Source organism: Octodon degus, unplaced genomic scaffold (assembly GCF_000260255.1).
Source record: "Octodon degus isolate 3935 unplaced genomic scaffold, OctDeg1.0 scaffold00043, whole genome shotgun sequence".
Lineage (NCBI taxonomy): Eukaryota > Metazoa > Chordata > Mammalia > Rodentia > Octodontidae > Octodon > Octodon degus.
Genome location: NW_004524619.1, coordinates 11,390,123 through 11,406,882, shown reverse-complemented (window position 1 = coordinate 11,406,882; position 16,760 = coordinate 11,390,123). Strand labels below are relative to the sequence as shown.

Genomic DNA, 16,760 nt, shown 5'->3' with positions numbered 1-16,760 from the left:
CAGATCCATGACTGGTGAGTCCCCAGCACCCTGATGAGTGGCCTGGGAAGACAGGCTTCAGAGACAGCAGTTCCGGCTCTCTTGTTTGCTCTTGGGACAGCCTGGCTGGATGGGTTCATGAGATGGCATGGCCTTTTGGGTGGAGTTAGGAGGGGCATTCCAAGGGCCCTTATGCAGTACCTACTAGAGCACCGGTCGGTAGAAGAAACATGCCAAGAACCACACTGTAATTTTAGATTTTCTGGTAATCACATGTTTACCTTTTATAAACACTGAAAGAAAACAAGTGGAATGAATTTTTATAACACGTTTTGTTTAACCCAATATTGCCTGCATACTGTCATTTCAACACATATTAGTATAAAAGTTACTAATGGGATACTTTTCATTCTTTGTTCCACACTAGGTCTTCATATTCCATTTAACATGGCAGCACGTCCCAGTTTGAACCGGCTACCCTGAAGGCGCCTGATAGCCACCTAAGGCTAGTAGCTGGGGCATAGTGCAGGGCCGAGAGCTTCCAGAAAGATCTGAGGGTTGCAAGTCCCTAGAATGTCCTGGCCTCTTATTTCTAGTTCTAAATCCTGCTCCTTTCCTCGCCTTTTTCTCTTTCCCAAACCTGCTCCTTCTCAAGCTTCAGTACGCCTCTCAGAACACTATGTCCTTTTTTTTTTTTTTTTTTTGGCGGAACCAGGGATTGAACCCAGGCCCTTGCGCTTGCCAGGGAAGCGCTTATTCCACTGAGCCATCTCTCCGGCCCTGGAAGACTATTTCCTATGTCACTTCACAGGCGTGGTCTGCCTGAGACATGGACTATGGGAAACATTTCTTTTTTTCTGCAATCGACCCATAAGATTTATCCACATTTAGGGGATATGCTATGATAATGTACTATGCAAATATATATATAATAGTCAAATCAAAGAATTAGCATTCTCATCTCCTCAAACAGTTATTATTTCTCTGTGTTGGGAAAGTTTAGGCTCTTATTTTCTAGTTATTTGAAAATATATCATAAATTATATAGATGGTGTGTTACAGACGTGAGAAGTAATTCCTGCAGTCTGAGTGTATTTTGTGCGTGCCATCTCCCTTCTCTTTATCCTCCCTTCTCCATTCATGCCTTGTCCTCCATTTTCATCTCCTTTCTCCTCCCTGATTAGGAAATTTTATTAATACAAGGTGGGCGGGGAGAGGAAAGAAAAGAGGAAATTCCGTATCTGAACAGTTGATAGGAATGTAGGAAGCTATAAATTCACGTCACTGGGCTGGCCAAATAGCTCAGCGGATTAAAGTGCCTGCATGCAGGCGCAGGGGCCGGAGGTTCGATCCTCAGGCCTGCCGTGCTGGCTCCGCCCCCGGAGCGCGCTGAGACGGTGATTGAGACTGGGCATGGTGGCACGTGCCTGTAATCCCAGCTCTTGGGAGGCTATAAACAGGTGGGTCACTATGAATCCGATCTGGTAGTGAGATCCTAACCACCCTGTAGACCCTTCCCTAAAATAAAAAATTCACTTCATTGTTTTCAAAAAGATGGGACACTTTGCCAAAATCAATATCCAGCTGAGACGATCCTCTCTTCATCATGATTTCAGATAGCATGACAATAGATAAGGCCCAGAATCTGCAAATGTCCATTCCAGGGCTGAACTTCAGAGTAACAGTAAAGGGTAGACTCTCAGACAAGACTGTGGAAGTAGCCCGCGGGGAGCAGGTGCGGTACAGGGTGGGCCCGAGAAGCCCAGCGTTCTACACGCGCGTAAGTCCTGAGTACTCACCGGACTTCGGCCTCCTCTGAAGAACGGTGGTGGGAAGAGTGGGGGCGGAGGAGGTGTCGGGAGACAGCATGCCTTGTGTCCGCCTCGCTTCTTCTGATCCAGGCCAGGAAGGGCTGGCAGAGAAAACTGCTGCTTGTTAGTATGGGGTCACGCTCACTGCGCCCAGGAGAGAACCACACAGTCACCCCAGACCTCCAGCTCTGCCTTCTAACCTGTTAGGGACTGATGCAGCCCTGTTTGCTACCCGACACAGCCTTTGCCTTGTTGTTGCTGAATTAAGACAGCATGGACACTGCGATCGTTTAAGATCCATTTCTCCTGCTTTAAAAACAGTCACACTGTGGATGTGAAAAGGAACACAAAGCCCAGACAGACTCATAATATGTCCCCAATAACTAGAGGGAAGGAAGTGTGTGTTAATGATTCTGGTACTGTATTTAAGAGGAAGCTGTACAAACAGATGTCAGCCAGAGTTAGAGGTAGTGTTTATTTCAAGGTGCTCGAGCTCGGGCTCATGATTTTAGAACAAGGACTCTACGCACATACTAGAGCATCTGTCATTTCACTCGAGAGTTGCAGTTTAATGTCTCCATAAATTGGTGGCCTAATCCCAGCCTGAGGAGAGGAATGGATGGTCCTGGGCCTTTAGAGCTTCCTTTCTAAGCAGAGTCTCACCTATGCTCAATATGTATGAAACCGTATCTTACAAAAAATCACGCAGATCATAAGTTACACACCAATATATTTCTACCAAGTGAGCAAACTCTAGAAGCCAGCACTCAGGTCAAGGGACTGAACAGCAGCCCCAGAACCTCCAATCCCAGGGCTCCCTACCTGCCTGCCACTGTCCTGAATCTGACGCCAGGGGAGTGTCTTGCCTAGGTTTTTTAAGAATTTTTTATTTTATATAAACGGAATCACACAGTATGAATTCTTACTTTTGATTTCTCTTGCACAAGCAGTGTTTGTGGGAGTCACAGAAGCTATTGTGGGTAGCGAACACTGATATAGAGTTCAGCCGGGTGGCAAGACTAGCTCTCATTCATCCTGCTGAATGCTGATGGTGCACTCTGGGATGCCAACGCCGCATACCTATCCAAACGGCTAAATTGAAAAGGACAGAACCTAGCAAATGTGGCCAGGGTGTGAAACACCCAGACTTATCACATACCGGTTGGTGGGAGGAAGTTGTTAATATTTTCTATTAAAGCTAGACACAGATGTGCGCTGTACCCTAAAAACTTCACTCCTAGGTATTTACCAACAGAAAGGTGGGTGTATTTTCACCCAAATCCATGAACTAGAGTGTTCATGGCAGCAATACCCCTGATGGCCAAACCCCAGCATGTTTTGGTTCTCAGTTTTGGTCTCACGATGGCACCCTGACCTCTACGTCTCACAGAATCTCTAGCTTACAGCACACGTGCAGCTCATCTACCACATGTCTTGTTCTTTTTTTTTTTTTTTTTTTTGCAGAACCAGGGATTAAACTCAGACCCTTGCACTTGCCAGGGACATGTCTTGTTCTGACCTCTGACCTCTGACTTCAATATTCTCACCAGGAAGCTTTCCTTGACCTCCCAGGCCCAGGTAGAGTGGCCCTACTATGCTGTTTTATGGGGATTGAATGCAGGGAGGGCTAAACTGTATCCCTTCCGCCCCTTTAAAATTTTATGAAGTTTTCCAAGCTGGCCTTACACTTGCAATCCTCCTGCCTTAGCCTCCTGAGCATCTGGGCTTAAGATGAGTGCCAGCAGGTCCAGTCCTGCTACATATTTTTTTTCTGGATTTATCTTCATGTCAGCTGTTCTCCATGGAGTGAAACCATTTCCTCAATTTCCTTGAATAAAGTTTGTTTTCTGGGAGGGTAGGAGGCAGTGTTTATTCTGAGGAACTAACTGTGTGCCTGGAAGACACTAGGCACTCCACAAATGTTTGCTGAATCAATAATATTAATGACATACACTATGTGCAAGATACTACTTAAGTGGTTCATGCATAGACACTAACCTACCTCTCGTAGCGACCCTGACAGTTAAGCACTATCACCATCATCATCATCATCATCATCATCATCATCATCATCATCATCCTCTTCACTCCCATTTTCTAGGACAGTTTACTGTAGGGACTCATTGTTGTCTTGGTGTACCCTGGGGAGAAACTGTGATAGGACTGAGGAAAAGACAGACAAAAGACTAGAGCTGAGTCCAGGTGGAGGCCTGTTTGCCTGGATGGACAAAAGACCTAAACAACACCACTGGGGGTGTTTATTTGTGCCTTCACAAAGTTAGTATTATAGGACACAGGTTTCCTAGCAACTTATGACTGAAATTGTCCGGGTAGAATGTGCTTCTTGAGACTGAGGTAGCTTGACTGCTTTAGGCACTATGGCCTTGTGCTGCCTGACACATATGACCAATTTCCAGCTTTAGCTGTTCTCAACAGTTTACTGAGGCAAAGAATTAAGCGTTTTGTCCAAAGTCATACAGGTAGTAAGCAAAGACTTGAATCCAAGAAGTCTTGTTCCAGAGTTCTTCCTTTTAAACTCTATACTATGACTACATATGGGTAAAAATGAAGGCCAAGACCTAAGAAGAAGGCAAGAGGCTCCCATAAGAACGACTCGAGATGACCATAGCAATTTCCTTCAGCTGAAGCCCCCTGGGAACACAAACGCCTTGTCCAACCCAGCTGGGTTTCTTGACTCACTGCAAACTCACCCAGGAGGAACCAGAAGATATCTTGGTAAGAGAGTGTTAGGAAGGACTGATTCTAGGGTTTGAGCTTCTGCTGGGTGATTTAGGGGGAAACTACGAGGAAGCAAAGTTTTGCTCTGGATTGGACACTGTCAAGAAGCAAGGGCTAGCCTGTGACTGGGTATCTTCCTTCTCAGCAACAGGAAGAGAAGGCTAAGGCTGTGACTGGTAAAAAGCAGCGATCATGCATATTTGCAAAACTGGGGAACAATTGTTATCGTGGTGAGATGACAGTCTTTTTTTTAGGGTGTGCTTCTTTTGGTCCTGATCCATCCAGGTCACAGTATGGTGCTGTGTGAGGCTGGTGTGGTATGGAATTGTCATGTGCTACAGTAGAGTACCACACTGAGCTGTGACCATTGGGTCCACTCTGGCTGTCATGTGCACTTTTTCTCAGCAGTAAACAGAGCTATATCATTATCAAATTTGACACACACGCCAGTTCTTTCCTTGAGTGTTGAGTACCAAGGAGAGGTGGGGTCAATGGCACCACCATATTTCAGTTATGTGGGGCAGGCTGACAGGTACACAGCAACCTAGGACTCTTCTAAAGTCTTTCCTGCTACGCTTTCTTCTTTGTCTCTCTTTTCCTCAGAGACAGGTAAAGGCCGAGGCTACAGCTTTCCACCAAGTCTCTGCCACCCAAGAACCCCTGGGAGGCTGGCAGATCCGTGTGTCTGATTTCCGCTTGCTGCCATTCATTTTTCAGACAATATACGGCCTTGAAGGACTTCTTCACCCAGTACCTGGTACAGTTTCTACTACTGAAATGTAACCATCACATCTCTTATTCCTTCCTGGAGACTGGAGACCCTTTAGTAAACAAGACTTATTATCAGTTGCTTCTCTGCCGAGGCACCTGTACCATTTGTTCTGTCTCCATTCCTCCTTGACCTTGACCTACTTTACTGAAGCAGGTGAAAGCCATCTATTTCTGCCCTCTCTCTCCCTCCCTCCCTGGAACTGTTTGTTTTTAGCACAGTCTAATTTATTTACAGCTCATTCCACTTCAGAATATTTCCATCAGGTGGATGTGTTTTGGAACAACTTCCCCACTGCACCCTCCCGGTCAGCTAAGCCAGGACTTCACATGTCTATTTTGGTGTCATCAAGTGCCCTGGGAATCTCTCTCAGAACTATGCTGTCTCCATTGGAATCATGTCTAAGCTAAGGGTCCCATCTGGAAAAGCACCAGAAGGCTCTGTTGCAATGGACGTGTGTGTGTGTGTGTGTGTGTGTGTGTGTGTGTGTTTACATGGGGCTTGCAAAAATCTGGACACAATAGGTAGCTCATCCCCAGGGAGCTGCCATGGAAATGCCAACCAGGATGGGATTTTAGGGTTACTTGCCCTCGCTAAGGACCTCAGAGTAACATCGTTATATGTGGTCCCTACACGTATATTTAGAGAAATCATTTCTGATTGTCTAAAGTGGGCTTTTGGTAAGCGTTTAGATTTTTTCCCATAGTTCATGATGGTTTTACCCTTTAGACTCCATACTCACTCTTGAAAAGGGGTCTTTCTTTTGTTTCATTCTGAGAAACTAAAACACATCCTGGGAAAGTGATTCAAACCACCTTACTTTTGGAAATATAGGGATTTGAATAAAAGAGTTTGTATCTAGACAAAAGTATGCTGCAACTCTGTCTCAATCTGAGAAGCATTTTACTCTTGTTTCACAAGGCCTTCAGCCCGATGGCCCAAACCATCTTCAGAGTCCTTTTAGAAAGGACATGTGATGCCAGGATCGAGTTCATCTCCCTGCTCACAAGACCAAGCCACCCAGGGCCACTAGAGACGGCCTTTGCCATTTATCCCTCCATCATACAGGACCCCCTCATGTCACGCCAGCGTGTCATCAGAATCCACAGAAGGAAAGCAATGACACAAGAGGGGGTCCTGCCTTGGCAGGTTGTGAAAATGACAAGGGAGGCCACAGCTAATGGCTCTGCGCCTGCTGGTCCAGTTGGTGGACTCTCAACTTTTTGCTTTCTCCTTCCGCTCCTGCTTTGGGACCTTCGGTTGCATGTTAAAAGTGGCACCGGAAGGAGACCTGGGGAGGAGCAAAGGTCAGACTCACTTGGGCTCCAGCACCAGGCGTGCTCCCACAGAGGCTGGACAGCTCGCAGCAGTGATGCTCTCAACTTCCAGGCTGCCATCTGCCCGAAGCTTTTCGTGATCTATATATGGCAGGGAAGCCTACACCCTAAAGCCCCCATGCTCACGTCACACACCCAAAAAGAACAAATCCCGGTCCTTGAAGCAGTTACTGAACACCCACAGTGCAAGTTTGCTGTGTGTCATTTGTACCTGAAGAGGCAGCCTGCAAAGACAATGACTCGGCGGCTTGGTGAGGCAGCCTCTGCCCATCGCCCACGCCAGCTGGCCTGCAGAGCGACACTGTCCCGACACCTGATGCCAGGGGGCCCCGAGCACAGAACGTGGTTTTCCTCCAAAGCTGAGGGAACAGCAGCTGTCAGGCTGTCACCCTCAAGTCAGGTTCATAGCAGGAGCACACTCAAGTGGAGTCACACGGCCATGTGTGCCAATTCCCATGCTGGCTGAGACGTTTAACACTTTGTGGTCTGCTGAAAGCTGCCAGGCCTTGTCTGTTTTCTGAGTCTTTTTTTTTTTTTTTTTTTTTCCAAAACAATTCATGCACGTGCACACTCACACACTCACCCCAGCTGCGAGCTGAGGAACAGGGCAGTCCTGAGATGGTGAGCAGACACGAGAGGCTCAGTGATGTGGCTGACATCGTGGGAAGGCCTGAGGCAGACTGGCCAGGGGTGCAGGCTGGAGGCGGCCGCCCACGGTGTGTCACGTCCCCAGTGCTCCCCGCCTGGCAGGCTTGGCATTTCGGGTGGGAGTCGGCCAATCACTGCTTTGATGTTGCTTCTGTTCCTGATGCCAGCGCTCGGGGGGCCAGTGCTGACCTGCCAGGAGCCGCATCCTGGTCACCCACAAATGCTCCTCAGGCTCAGGGGAGGACCCAACGTTGGGGGTCTGCAGACACAGGCCACCCAGGAAAGCCAAGAAGAAATGGAGCTTGGCCCTGAACAGGCTGCTTTTCATGTGGCCTGCAGCCTGGGTAGCAGTGGCGGGCAGGGCCACAGAGGCATCCTAGCCCTCCCCTAGGGCAGGGAGGACCTCCTGGCCCCGGGGCTCAGCCACAAGCCCTGGGGCTGTGTCAGAGCGAGCAGCACTTCCTACTAAGCCAAATTTACCCAAAACAACAGCCACACACACACGCACACACACACCCGCCATGCAGCAGGCCTTCTTATTTTTAAATTTAACTAATTCATTGCACAACTGGGGACTGAATGGAGAGCACTCACCCAGCTACCTCCCAGCCTTTTACATCTTTTTATTTTCAGGCAGCAGCCTCTTGCCTCAGCCTGCAAGAGTGGTTGGGGTTACAGCGCACATCACGATATCACAATGCCCGGTTTATTTATGTTTGAGGCTGGAGCACAGACCCAGGGCCTGCTGCGTGTTGAGCGCGCGCTCTACAGTTGTGCTGTGTCCCAGCCCCAGGCTTTTAGATGAAGCCTGCCCATGACATAATGAAGTGGCAGCTCCTCGGTACACCTGAAATCTGCCCAAGGAATGAACACGTGCGCATACACACGGTCGTCTAGGTCACAGGAAGACAGACAGGATTCTAGCACTTAACAATGATCACTGTTGTTTAGCCAGCCCAATTGTCATGAACTACAGGGTCAGCAAACTTTCTGTTTTGCTTTGTTGGCACATGTTCTTAATACATAGTTTAGGCTGGCCTTGAACTCACTAGGGAGCTCAGGCTGGCATCAAACTTGGGCAGATCCTCCTGCCTCAGCCTCCCAAGTGCTGGGATTACAAACTTGTGCCATCGTGCCCTGCAACAGACTTTTGCTATAAAGGGGTTGAGGGCTTTTAGGCTTTGTGGCTCCTATGGTCTTTATTGCAATTTAACTTTGCTGTCATACACAAAAGCAGCCATAAGCAATGCCTAAAGGATCGAGTGCGACTGTGTTCCAACAGGACTTTATTTATTTATTTCATGTATTTGGAAATGGAATCTTTTTCTTTTTCTTTTTCTTTTTTAATGTATTTGGTATGGGGTCTCACTCCACAGCTCAGACTCACAGTGATCCTCCTGTTTTCAGCCTCCTCAGCTCTTGGATTATAGGACTGTGCCTCCATACCCAGGGTGGTGGCTGGCTCAGCGCACCTGGGGCACGGCCGGCCCAGCATTTGCCAAAGCATGCACTTAGTCTATCTCACTGCCCCAAGACTTTATTTATAAAACTAAGAGGCAGCTGAATTTGCTCCATGCTGCCACTTGCTGCCCCACCCCCGCGCGCACTGTCACCTTTCGCCCTTTTGTTTCACTCATTCTAAAGCCCACAGCGAGGTCCACCTGTGTCCAGGATCCAGAGTGTACACTCGGTTCCTGCCCTAAAAAGCTGCCGTCCATTGCAGTGCACGGACCACTGACCCTGGGGTCCTGCAGCTTGGGCTCCAGCTCCGGTTTGGCCACTTAGTAGCCGCGGGACCTGGGGGAAGCTGCCCGTTTTCACTACCCGGTCCTACTGTAAACAGGTGGAGCAAAGCCGATCTTGCTGCGTTAGTTGTGAGGCTTAGAGCTCAGGCTTTGGTGTTCCTGGTGCTTGAGAGGGACCCTGATTCATCAACAGGGTATCTTTGGGTGTCTACTGTAGAGGGTGAAGAAAAGGAGGAGGGGCTGACATGGGTTGGGGCAGGTCGAGGAAGGGCAGCTAACAGGAGCAGGTATCTGCAGAGATTCACACGAGATGGGTATGCTTCATGGGGAGGGAATCTGAATAAGAAATCAGGGAAGGCTTCCTGGAAGAGGCACCCTTTGAGCTGAGCCTTGAGAATACAAAGGACTTGCTGGTTCTGAGGTGGGAAGAGGGAGACGAAAGGCTTGGGCTCTGTTTCTTCTCTGGGCAGCTTTCCTCTCTTCTCAGAAACAGGAGACAGCAGAGATAGCAGCCACAAGGACAGGGGGTACTGAGCCCCTGTCCTTTTCTTTTCTTTTTTTTGGCAGACTTGGGGATTGAACTCAGGCCCTTGCGCTTGCCAGGGAAATACTTATTCCACTGAGCCATCTCTCCGGCCCCAAGGCTTTCCTTGGGAAGGTCTGCTCACCTAGCTCACCCCCTGCACTCTGTGACTGTCCCGTAAAACACAGACAGACCCCCACAGCTCCCAAATCTGCTGGAGCTTGAATCTTTCTTTTTTCTTTCCTTTTTTTTTTTTTTTGGTACTGAGGGATTGAACTCGGGGCCTTGCGCTTGCCAGGCAGGCACTTATGCCGCTGAGCTATCTCCCAGGCCTGAATCTATTTCAAATTCTACAGCGTGAGTGTCTTCCTGTCCCTCTCTTCTCTGAATCTCTGTGCCCTGCCATTAGTTTTTCTGTCTCAGTCTTACGTTGTCTCTGTGTCCCTCTAACGCGTCTCACTCCGTTCTGTCTTCCCAGACACCAGCAGGTGACCGCCAGCAAGCACGCTGGGCCTTCACCTGCCTCTCAGCCAGGTGCGGTGTGCCAGTTTCCAAGTCGGGAGCTCTGTTGTCTGGCCCCAGCATGGCTTGCTGTGGGAATCCGAGTGACCTGCTTCCCTTCTGGGGAGCAGATTTTCCAGATGTTAAAAGGGGAGCTCAGATGAGCTCTGAGCCCATTCCAGTTTTGGCTTCTCCTGGGAGCTGTGATTTCTGAGACACTGTGGGCCTCCCTTGGGCCTCGGACGGGGACACAGCTCGGCCCTCCAATATCCACAGGTGCTCTGGCCCAGGCACAGCTCCAGGGAGCAAAATTAATCCATCATAAGTTTCTGGGGCCTTCTGACAGCTGTCACCAGGTGTCATATTCACAGTGTTTTGTCCTAATTGCAGCCCTGGGCTTTATCAAGCAGGCCAGAAGACCACTTCTGGAGAACTGCCTTCCCGGGCTCTGTTCCAGCAACTCCGGTCTCTGCTGCTGCCATGAGCCGGACCATTCATCATGGATCAGGGCCAGAGTGGATTCTACCTTGTGTCTCCCTCCTGCCTCCACTGCCACACGGAGAGCTTTGTGTGATCTTAGTTACTCAGGTGCCCTTGCCAGGGATCCAGAGTACCCAAGGGAGGGGGCCCAGATGCCTGCACGTTGAGAGGGGAGCCACCATCTCTGGAGAGCTTCAAATGTATTGTCCCATCGTAAAACCTTGGTGGGGAGAGTAGATTGGAGGGCTTTGGCTTTGCTTGTCCAGTGACCAGTACTCTCTTCACTGACCTTCCGTTAGCTCTTCTGATTCCTTCTCTTGGCTGTCTTAGTTATTCTTCTCTCGTTGCTGGGACAAATACCCAACACTCAAAATGAAGGAAGGAAAGGTTTCTTTAGCTCACAGTTACTGGAGGTTTCAGTCCATACTCAGCTCGGTCCAACGCAGAGCAGCACAGAGCAGAAAGCAACCTTTCATGGTGGTGGCAAAGAGCAAGAACAAAGGGAAGGGTAGCAGCAGCTCAGGCAGCCAGCTTCTCTTCCCACCTTACATTGTAATGCAAATTACCTGCCCCTGGGCAGGGGCAGCATCCACACCCACAGCAATCAATCACAAACTCCAGAAGCCACCCCAAGACTGCATGAGGCTTTGGGGGGACACCTAGACACAAATCATAACACTGACCTTTGAACTTGGACTTCTGTGGCCACCTTTGTAGCAACCAGCTGTAGCAAGAATCCTAGCAAGTCTGTTGAGGGCAAATGTCCCATCCTTGACAGCTGATCAGATTCCTCATTCCCCAGCCCCAGAACCCGAACACCCTGCCCCACCTTGTACAAGACCCTATTAGGTTGGTTCAGCCAGAAACCCCATGCACTGAGGTCTCTTGCTAGTAATTTTCCATCCATTCACCCAACCTGCACCTAGGCTATAAATCCATTTGTCCTTCTTGTATTGGAGTTGACCTTCGCCTGTCTCTTACTGTGCTAGGCTTGACACCTAGGGAGGAAGCCCTGAATAGTGCCATCCTTATCCTTTAGCAAGTGCCAGGACAAGTTTTTCTTTAACATCACCTCCAGCCCAATGTTTACTTTTTCTTCTTGGAAGAGGCCTTAGTAAATTCTCTTTGAGCTCAATACAAATATGTATTAGATATTTACTGTATGCCAAACCCTCACTATGCTATGTGCATGCAGAAATCGTGGTGTAACCTTTAAAAAAACAGTTTTTGTTTTATCTGCTAACTTGCACTGATTGTTAAGAAGGATTCTGAGGAAGGAGAACCGGGACTCTACTCTTATTCTTCTCCTTGAAATGAGAGGAACAAGTATTGATTACCTCCATTTCATGGAAGAGAAAATGACTCTTGAAGGAACCAGATCACTTGGTCTGGGCCACGTTGCTAGTACATGCTGGGATCAGAGATCGAAGGGGATCTTGCACCCAGCCTTGTGTGAAGGAAGCCGCCTGTGACTAGTATGTCCAGCTTCGGCGGGGACGCTCCTGTGGCCCTGGCCACACTCGCTTTCCTGCTGTCCTCACCGCTCACGTTTCCTCCTAGTCTGACCTTTCCTGAGGGCTGCGCGGAGAAGCACCCATGAAGGCACGCTCTCCGTGGACAGGCCACGGTGACCCCTGAGCAGTGGCTGTTTTGTGGCAAGAAGTGATGAGCCAGTGACGGGCCCCTGAGTGCTGCCGCCGAGGGGATTTCCTCTGCACTCAGGTAGGCAGAGCCCCGAGATGGGAAGAGAGCGCACCCGTGAAGGCCAAAGGAGAGGTGAGTGGCCCGGTCTAGGGGTTCTAGACTGTTAGGTGGGCAGAATGTACATTACTAGGTGAATCCACTGAGATCATTTGCTGCAGCAGACAGCACTGCCCTGACCCAGGAGTGAGGCGCCAATAAGGGAGAGCCTTCTCTGCGCCCCCCACTTGAGCCTTCTTTGAAATCTGTAGCAATCCCATGGTTTGTATCACGCTCATTTCAACAAGTCTTGGGGAGACAGAGACGCGTGCCTAAGGTCACAGACAGTATCTGGATCTGGAGATGCAGCCACCGGCACGAAGTGGGGACCTCCTTCTTCCCCCACCCCGCCTAAGAAGAATGAATAGGACCCCTGCCCCAAGAAAATGGTGCCCAAGGGAAGCAGGGGTGGGCCTCACTCACCCAACTGGGCTCGGAGCCGCGACCCAACATGCAGAATTCTGTCCTCCTAATCACGCCCTTTTGTTATTAATGTCTGGCTTCCTATTTCTTGGTCTATAAACTCTACTTAGACAATTTTGATTTTTTTTTGCCATACTGGGGTGGAACCCAGGGCTTCACACGTGCTTAGGTAAAGGCTCTCCCCCTGTGCTGCACCCCAGCCAGCCGAGGCCACTGAGGGGTTCAGGCAGGTTCACTTGCATCTGATCTCCCCAGTGTGCACTCAAAGTGGACAAAGTCTGAAAGCCATCAAAACCAAAATGGACGGGTAAAATACTGTGATAGATAAATGCAGCCAAATGCTAACCACTGTAGAAGGCGTGTGGGGAGTGCGCGGGCTGCTGTGACAAAATACCCCGGGGGGCTGAAGCAGTGACAGACCTTCCCTCACGCCTCACGTGGCTCTGGAAGGGGAAGTGGCAGTCAAGATGCATCCTCTCCCTAGACTTCCAGGTGGCCTCCCCTTGCTCAGGGCCCCTGGTGTCTCTGCGTCCCGGTCTTATAAGGATGTCAAGCAATGAGATTATGACCACCCGAAGGGCCTCATTTTGACCTCAGGCACATCTTTAAAGACTTCCAATTCCAAGTACCATCACATACAGAGATACGGGGCACTTTTGTGAAAAAGAATTTAAAAACTTAGAAACAATTAGAATTTCATTAACAAGATGATAGGAATTTGACAATGGTTGTCATATTGCATACTACTGTCTGCAAAGTAGTTGTTCAGATTATCAGATATAAGCCTGCAACACTGGTCAAAGGAAATTAAAAAGAAGAAAAAGAATTTAAGCATTAACTGTTCTTGTCAACTGTTCCTTTCAATAGACCAGTAGATTTGTATTGGTCCATACTGGCCAAGACTCCAACCTATGAGATTATTATTATTATTATTATTATTATTTTGTATTTTAGGGAAGGGTCTACAAGATGCTCACTACTAGATTGGACTCGTAGTGAGCCGCCTGTTTACAGCCTCCCAATCGGTGGGATTACAGGCGCGCGCCACCACACCCAGTCTCAATCCCTCTCTCAGCGCATCCCAGGGGCGGGGCCAGCACGGCAGGCCCGGAACGAACCCCCAGCCCCTGCGCCCGGCTTGTAGGCGCTTTAATCCGCTGAGCTATTTGGCCGGCCCTCAACCTATGAACTTTGAGGAGACATTTCTGCCAAAAGCAGTGGGCATATTAGTGTGCTCTGAACAATTCTTTCCACTTTTTTGAATTAAAAAAAAAAAATCTGTAATTAAAAATAAAATTAAAAAAAATTAAGCAGCCAATGTAGAACTGCAGGACAACTCTGTAAGAATAAGGCTGAGAGTGGGTGGGCCCAGTGCCTCTGTTGGCAAAGATCTGGGGGCCCTGGAGCTGCACAGAACTGAGGCACCGGTATTGCTGGGGAGAGCCTGCAGCCACTCATCATGAGACAGTGAGGGGCCCTGGGTCCCTGAGAATAATTCGAGAAGGATGTTGTCCCCCTCCTCCTCTGAGACTTGTGAAAGAGCCTGCCCTAGCTTCAAGGACGAAAGAAAATCCTCTCCTATTTGTCATCATTTTTATGTAAGTCATATATCAGAGGTGTCTCCTCTGTACACACAGATGCAAGTCAAAAACCCTTCCCTTTTCTCCCTCAAGGGAATTGTTTTTGGACCTTATCTCAAGGAAGGCATCTGCTTTCTTGAGTTCAAGTTCTAATTTGACCAAATGGCATGTGGTAAATAGAGAGGAAGGAGGAGACAATGCTATTAGGAGCCCAGGGAACATAAAGAAATCTCCCCATGGCTGGCTGCGCCTTGACTCGGAATTGAATTACGGCGGCCGGTGTAAATCAGCGGGTTCTATTAAATCTCCTGCTAGAGCCTGACAAGGGAGGCCAGGTTTGTGGAATTATTTAGGCGATCTGGCCACAGGTCAGACAACCCCCTCCAGCTGCATCAGGCCCGTTGGGTGGGTTATTTCCAACTCCTGCTGACAACTGGCTAAGTGCAGAGAGCCTGTGTTTCCATCTGCTGTTTCCATGCCTTCATTTTTCCATGGTGACATTTTAGCTCCAAGGGAACGTGTAACCCAAAACCGCATAGCTCCCTTAACCCCTTCTCCAGAGCCCCCATCCCCACCCCCACCTCCAGGCTTTGTGGTCTGAGGGTCCACAACAGGTGGGGAGGAGAGAATCTGGGTCCCTGGGCATCCCCTGCTGACCCCCCAGCACAGACAGGCATCTCTACACATAAGGATCACCCAGTCACTCGAATCCCTGGATATTAGAAACTGGACAACTCAGAATTGTTTCCCCTGGATTCAGCAGGGCAGTAGAGCTTCTCCACCTAGCAAGTTGGTAAGATGAGCCTTAGGGGGCTGCGGAGATCGCTCAGCAGTCTAAGTGCCTGCCTACACAAGTGCAAGGACCCATGTTCGATCCCTGGTACCATATGCTGCGCTGGTCCCACCCCTGGCCACCCAGAGCCAGTTTGGACACCAAAACTGGGCGGGCATGGTGGCACACACCTATAATCCCAGTGCTGGGGAAGCTGAAACAAGAGGATCACTGCGAGTCTGAGCTGCATAGTGAGACCCTGTACCAAATACATTTAAAAAAAAAAAAAAAGATGAGCTTTTCATGGCATTATGATAACTGTGCAATCACACTATGTTGGAAATTCCCCGAGACCTCAATGCTCCTGGCTTCTTTGGGTCTCAGAGACGTTTACAGACAGGACAGTCTCAAGCTGCACTCCGGATGACAGGCAGTGTTCTGTGTGCACCCGTGGTGTGTTGCCTAACTATTTGGGTGGTACATGCATTGGATTCAAAATTCAGTGAGTGTAACAGGTATATGTGAAAACTTTCTCTCGTCCCTCTCCCCAGCTGTCCAGTTCCCGTGATTCATTGTCAATCAAGTACTTAGATTTATGTATCCTTCAAGGGATATCTCATTAATTTCATTAAGTAAATACATTGGTCACTAAATGAGGAATTGTATATAGTATCCGCATGACAATATTCAGAACAAAGAAAAGGTCAGAGGAAACTCTGGCCAAGTGACTTCGATTTTACATGCATAACTCCTACATTCAGTAATGTAATGTATAACAGAATAGAAAACTACAGGGCTACACTATACAGGACAATCAGCAAAAAATTACTGTACTGAAGAAACAAGATATACTGTATAAAAAAGACATTGAGGCTCCATAAACAAGATGTACAGAATTGTACAAAAAAAGATGGGTTATATATCCCAACAGTATGCATAGGTCATAAATCTGAACAGTTGTTAAAAAGGTCACTAAACTAGAAATATATGTACACGAGCAAATATATATAATATATCCCTCTTGATTTCTTTTTTTTTCCTTTGGTTGAACTGGGGATTGAACTCAGACCCTTGCACTTGCCAGGCAAGCACTTATTCTACTGAGCCATCTCCCCAGCACCCTCCCTCTTGATTTCTTTACAGTATTTTTAAGAGACAATTCAGTAAATTACATAAAATGCACTCACGTTCTTTTTATGACTGCATAATATTCCTTCATCAGAATGAATCAAAAGTTATTCACTCTGCCTCTGTTGGTGTACAACTGTTTTGCAAATGTTTTTAAAAGTTAAGTTTATCAGCACAGTTTAGATATACATAATGATGACTTTCATCACAGGGAATTTGTACCTGTATGTGATATATTCTGGGTCATCTTTTCTTTTCATCCCCCCTCTCTTCAATTTGTTTTCCACTCCTCATGTCCAAAGCTTTTTTAAAAAAATTTTTTAATTGAGAAATATATATGAATGAGACAGTTTCACAGCTGATTAATAGGACAGTTTTGATAATCAATACACTTGTTATCTTCTTAGTGGTTATCCATAGTATAAGAAGCAGACAGGATATTCTGTCCAAACACTGTTAGTACACCTCTTTCTTCTCATTGAGTTAAGCGAAAGTAGCTATAAGTTTATCCTAACTATTTTGTATATATAAATACAAAATGATCTTTCCTTTGTGTCTTTTTTTTTTTGTTCTGTCAGAGGTGAA

General features: G+C 48.0%; 1 protein-coding gene across 2 annotated transcripts in view; it reads right to left on the bottom strand.

Annotated features, from left to right (window-relative positions):
* Colq (collagen like tail subunit of asymmetric acetylcholinesterase) overlaps positions 1 to 16,760 on the bottom strand; it is a 70,138-nt gene that overhangs the window by 34,503 nt on the left and 18,875 nt on the right. Inside the window, exon 2 of one of the 2 annotated variants that reach the window (XM_023715747.1) lies at positions 1,779 to 1,904. In XM_023715747.1, the coding sequence (XP_023571515.1) occupies positions 1,779 to 1,904 (126 nt within the window). The remainder of the gene's footprint in view (positions 1 to 1,778; positions 1,905 to 16,760) is intronic. The other variant, XM_004631664.2, reaches the window with a different exon arrangement.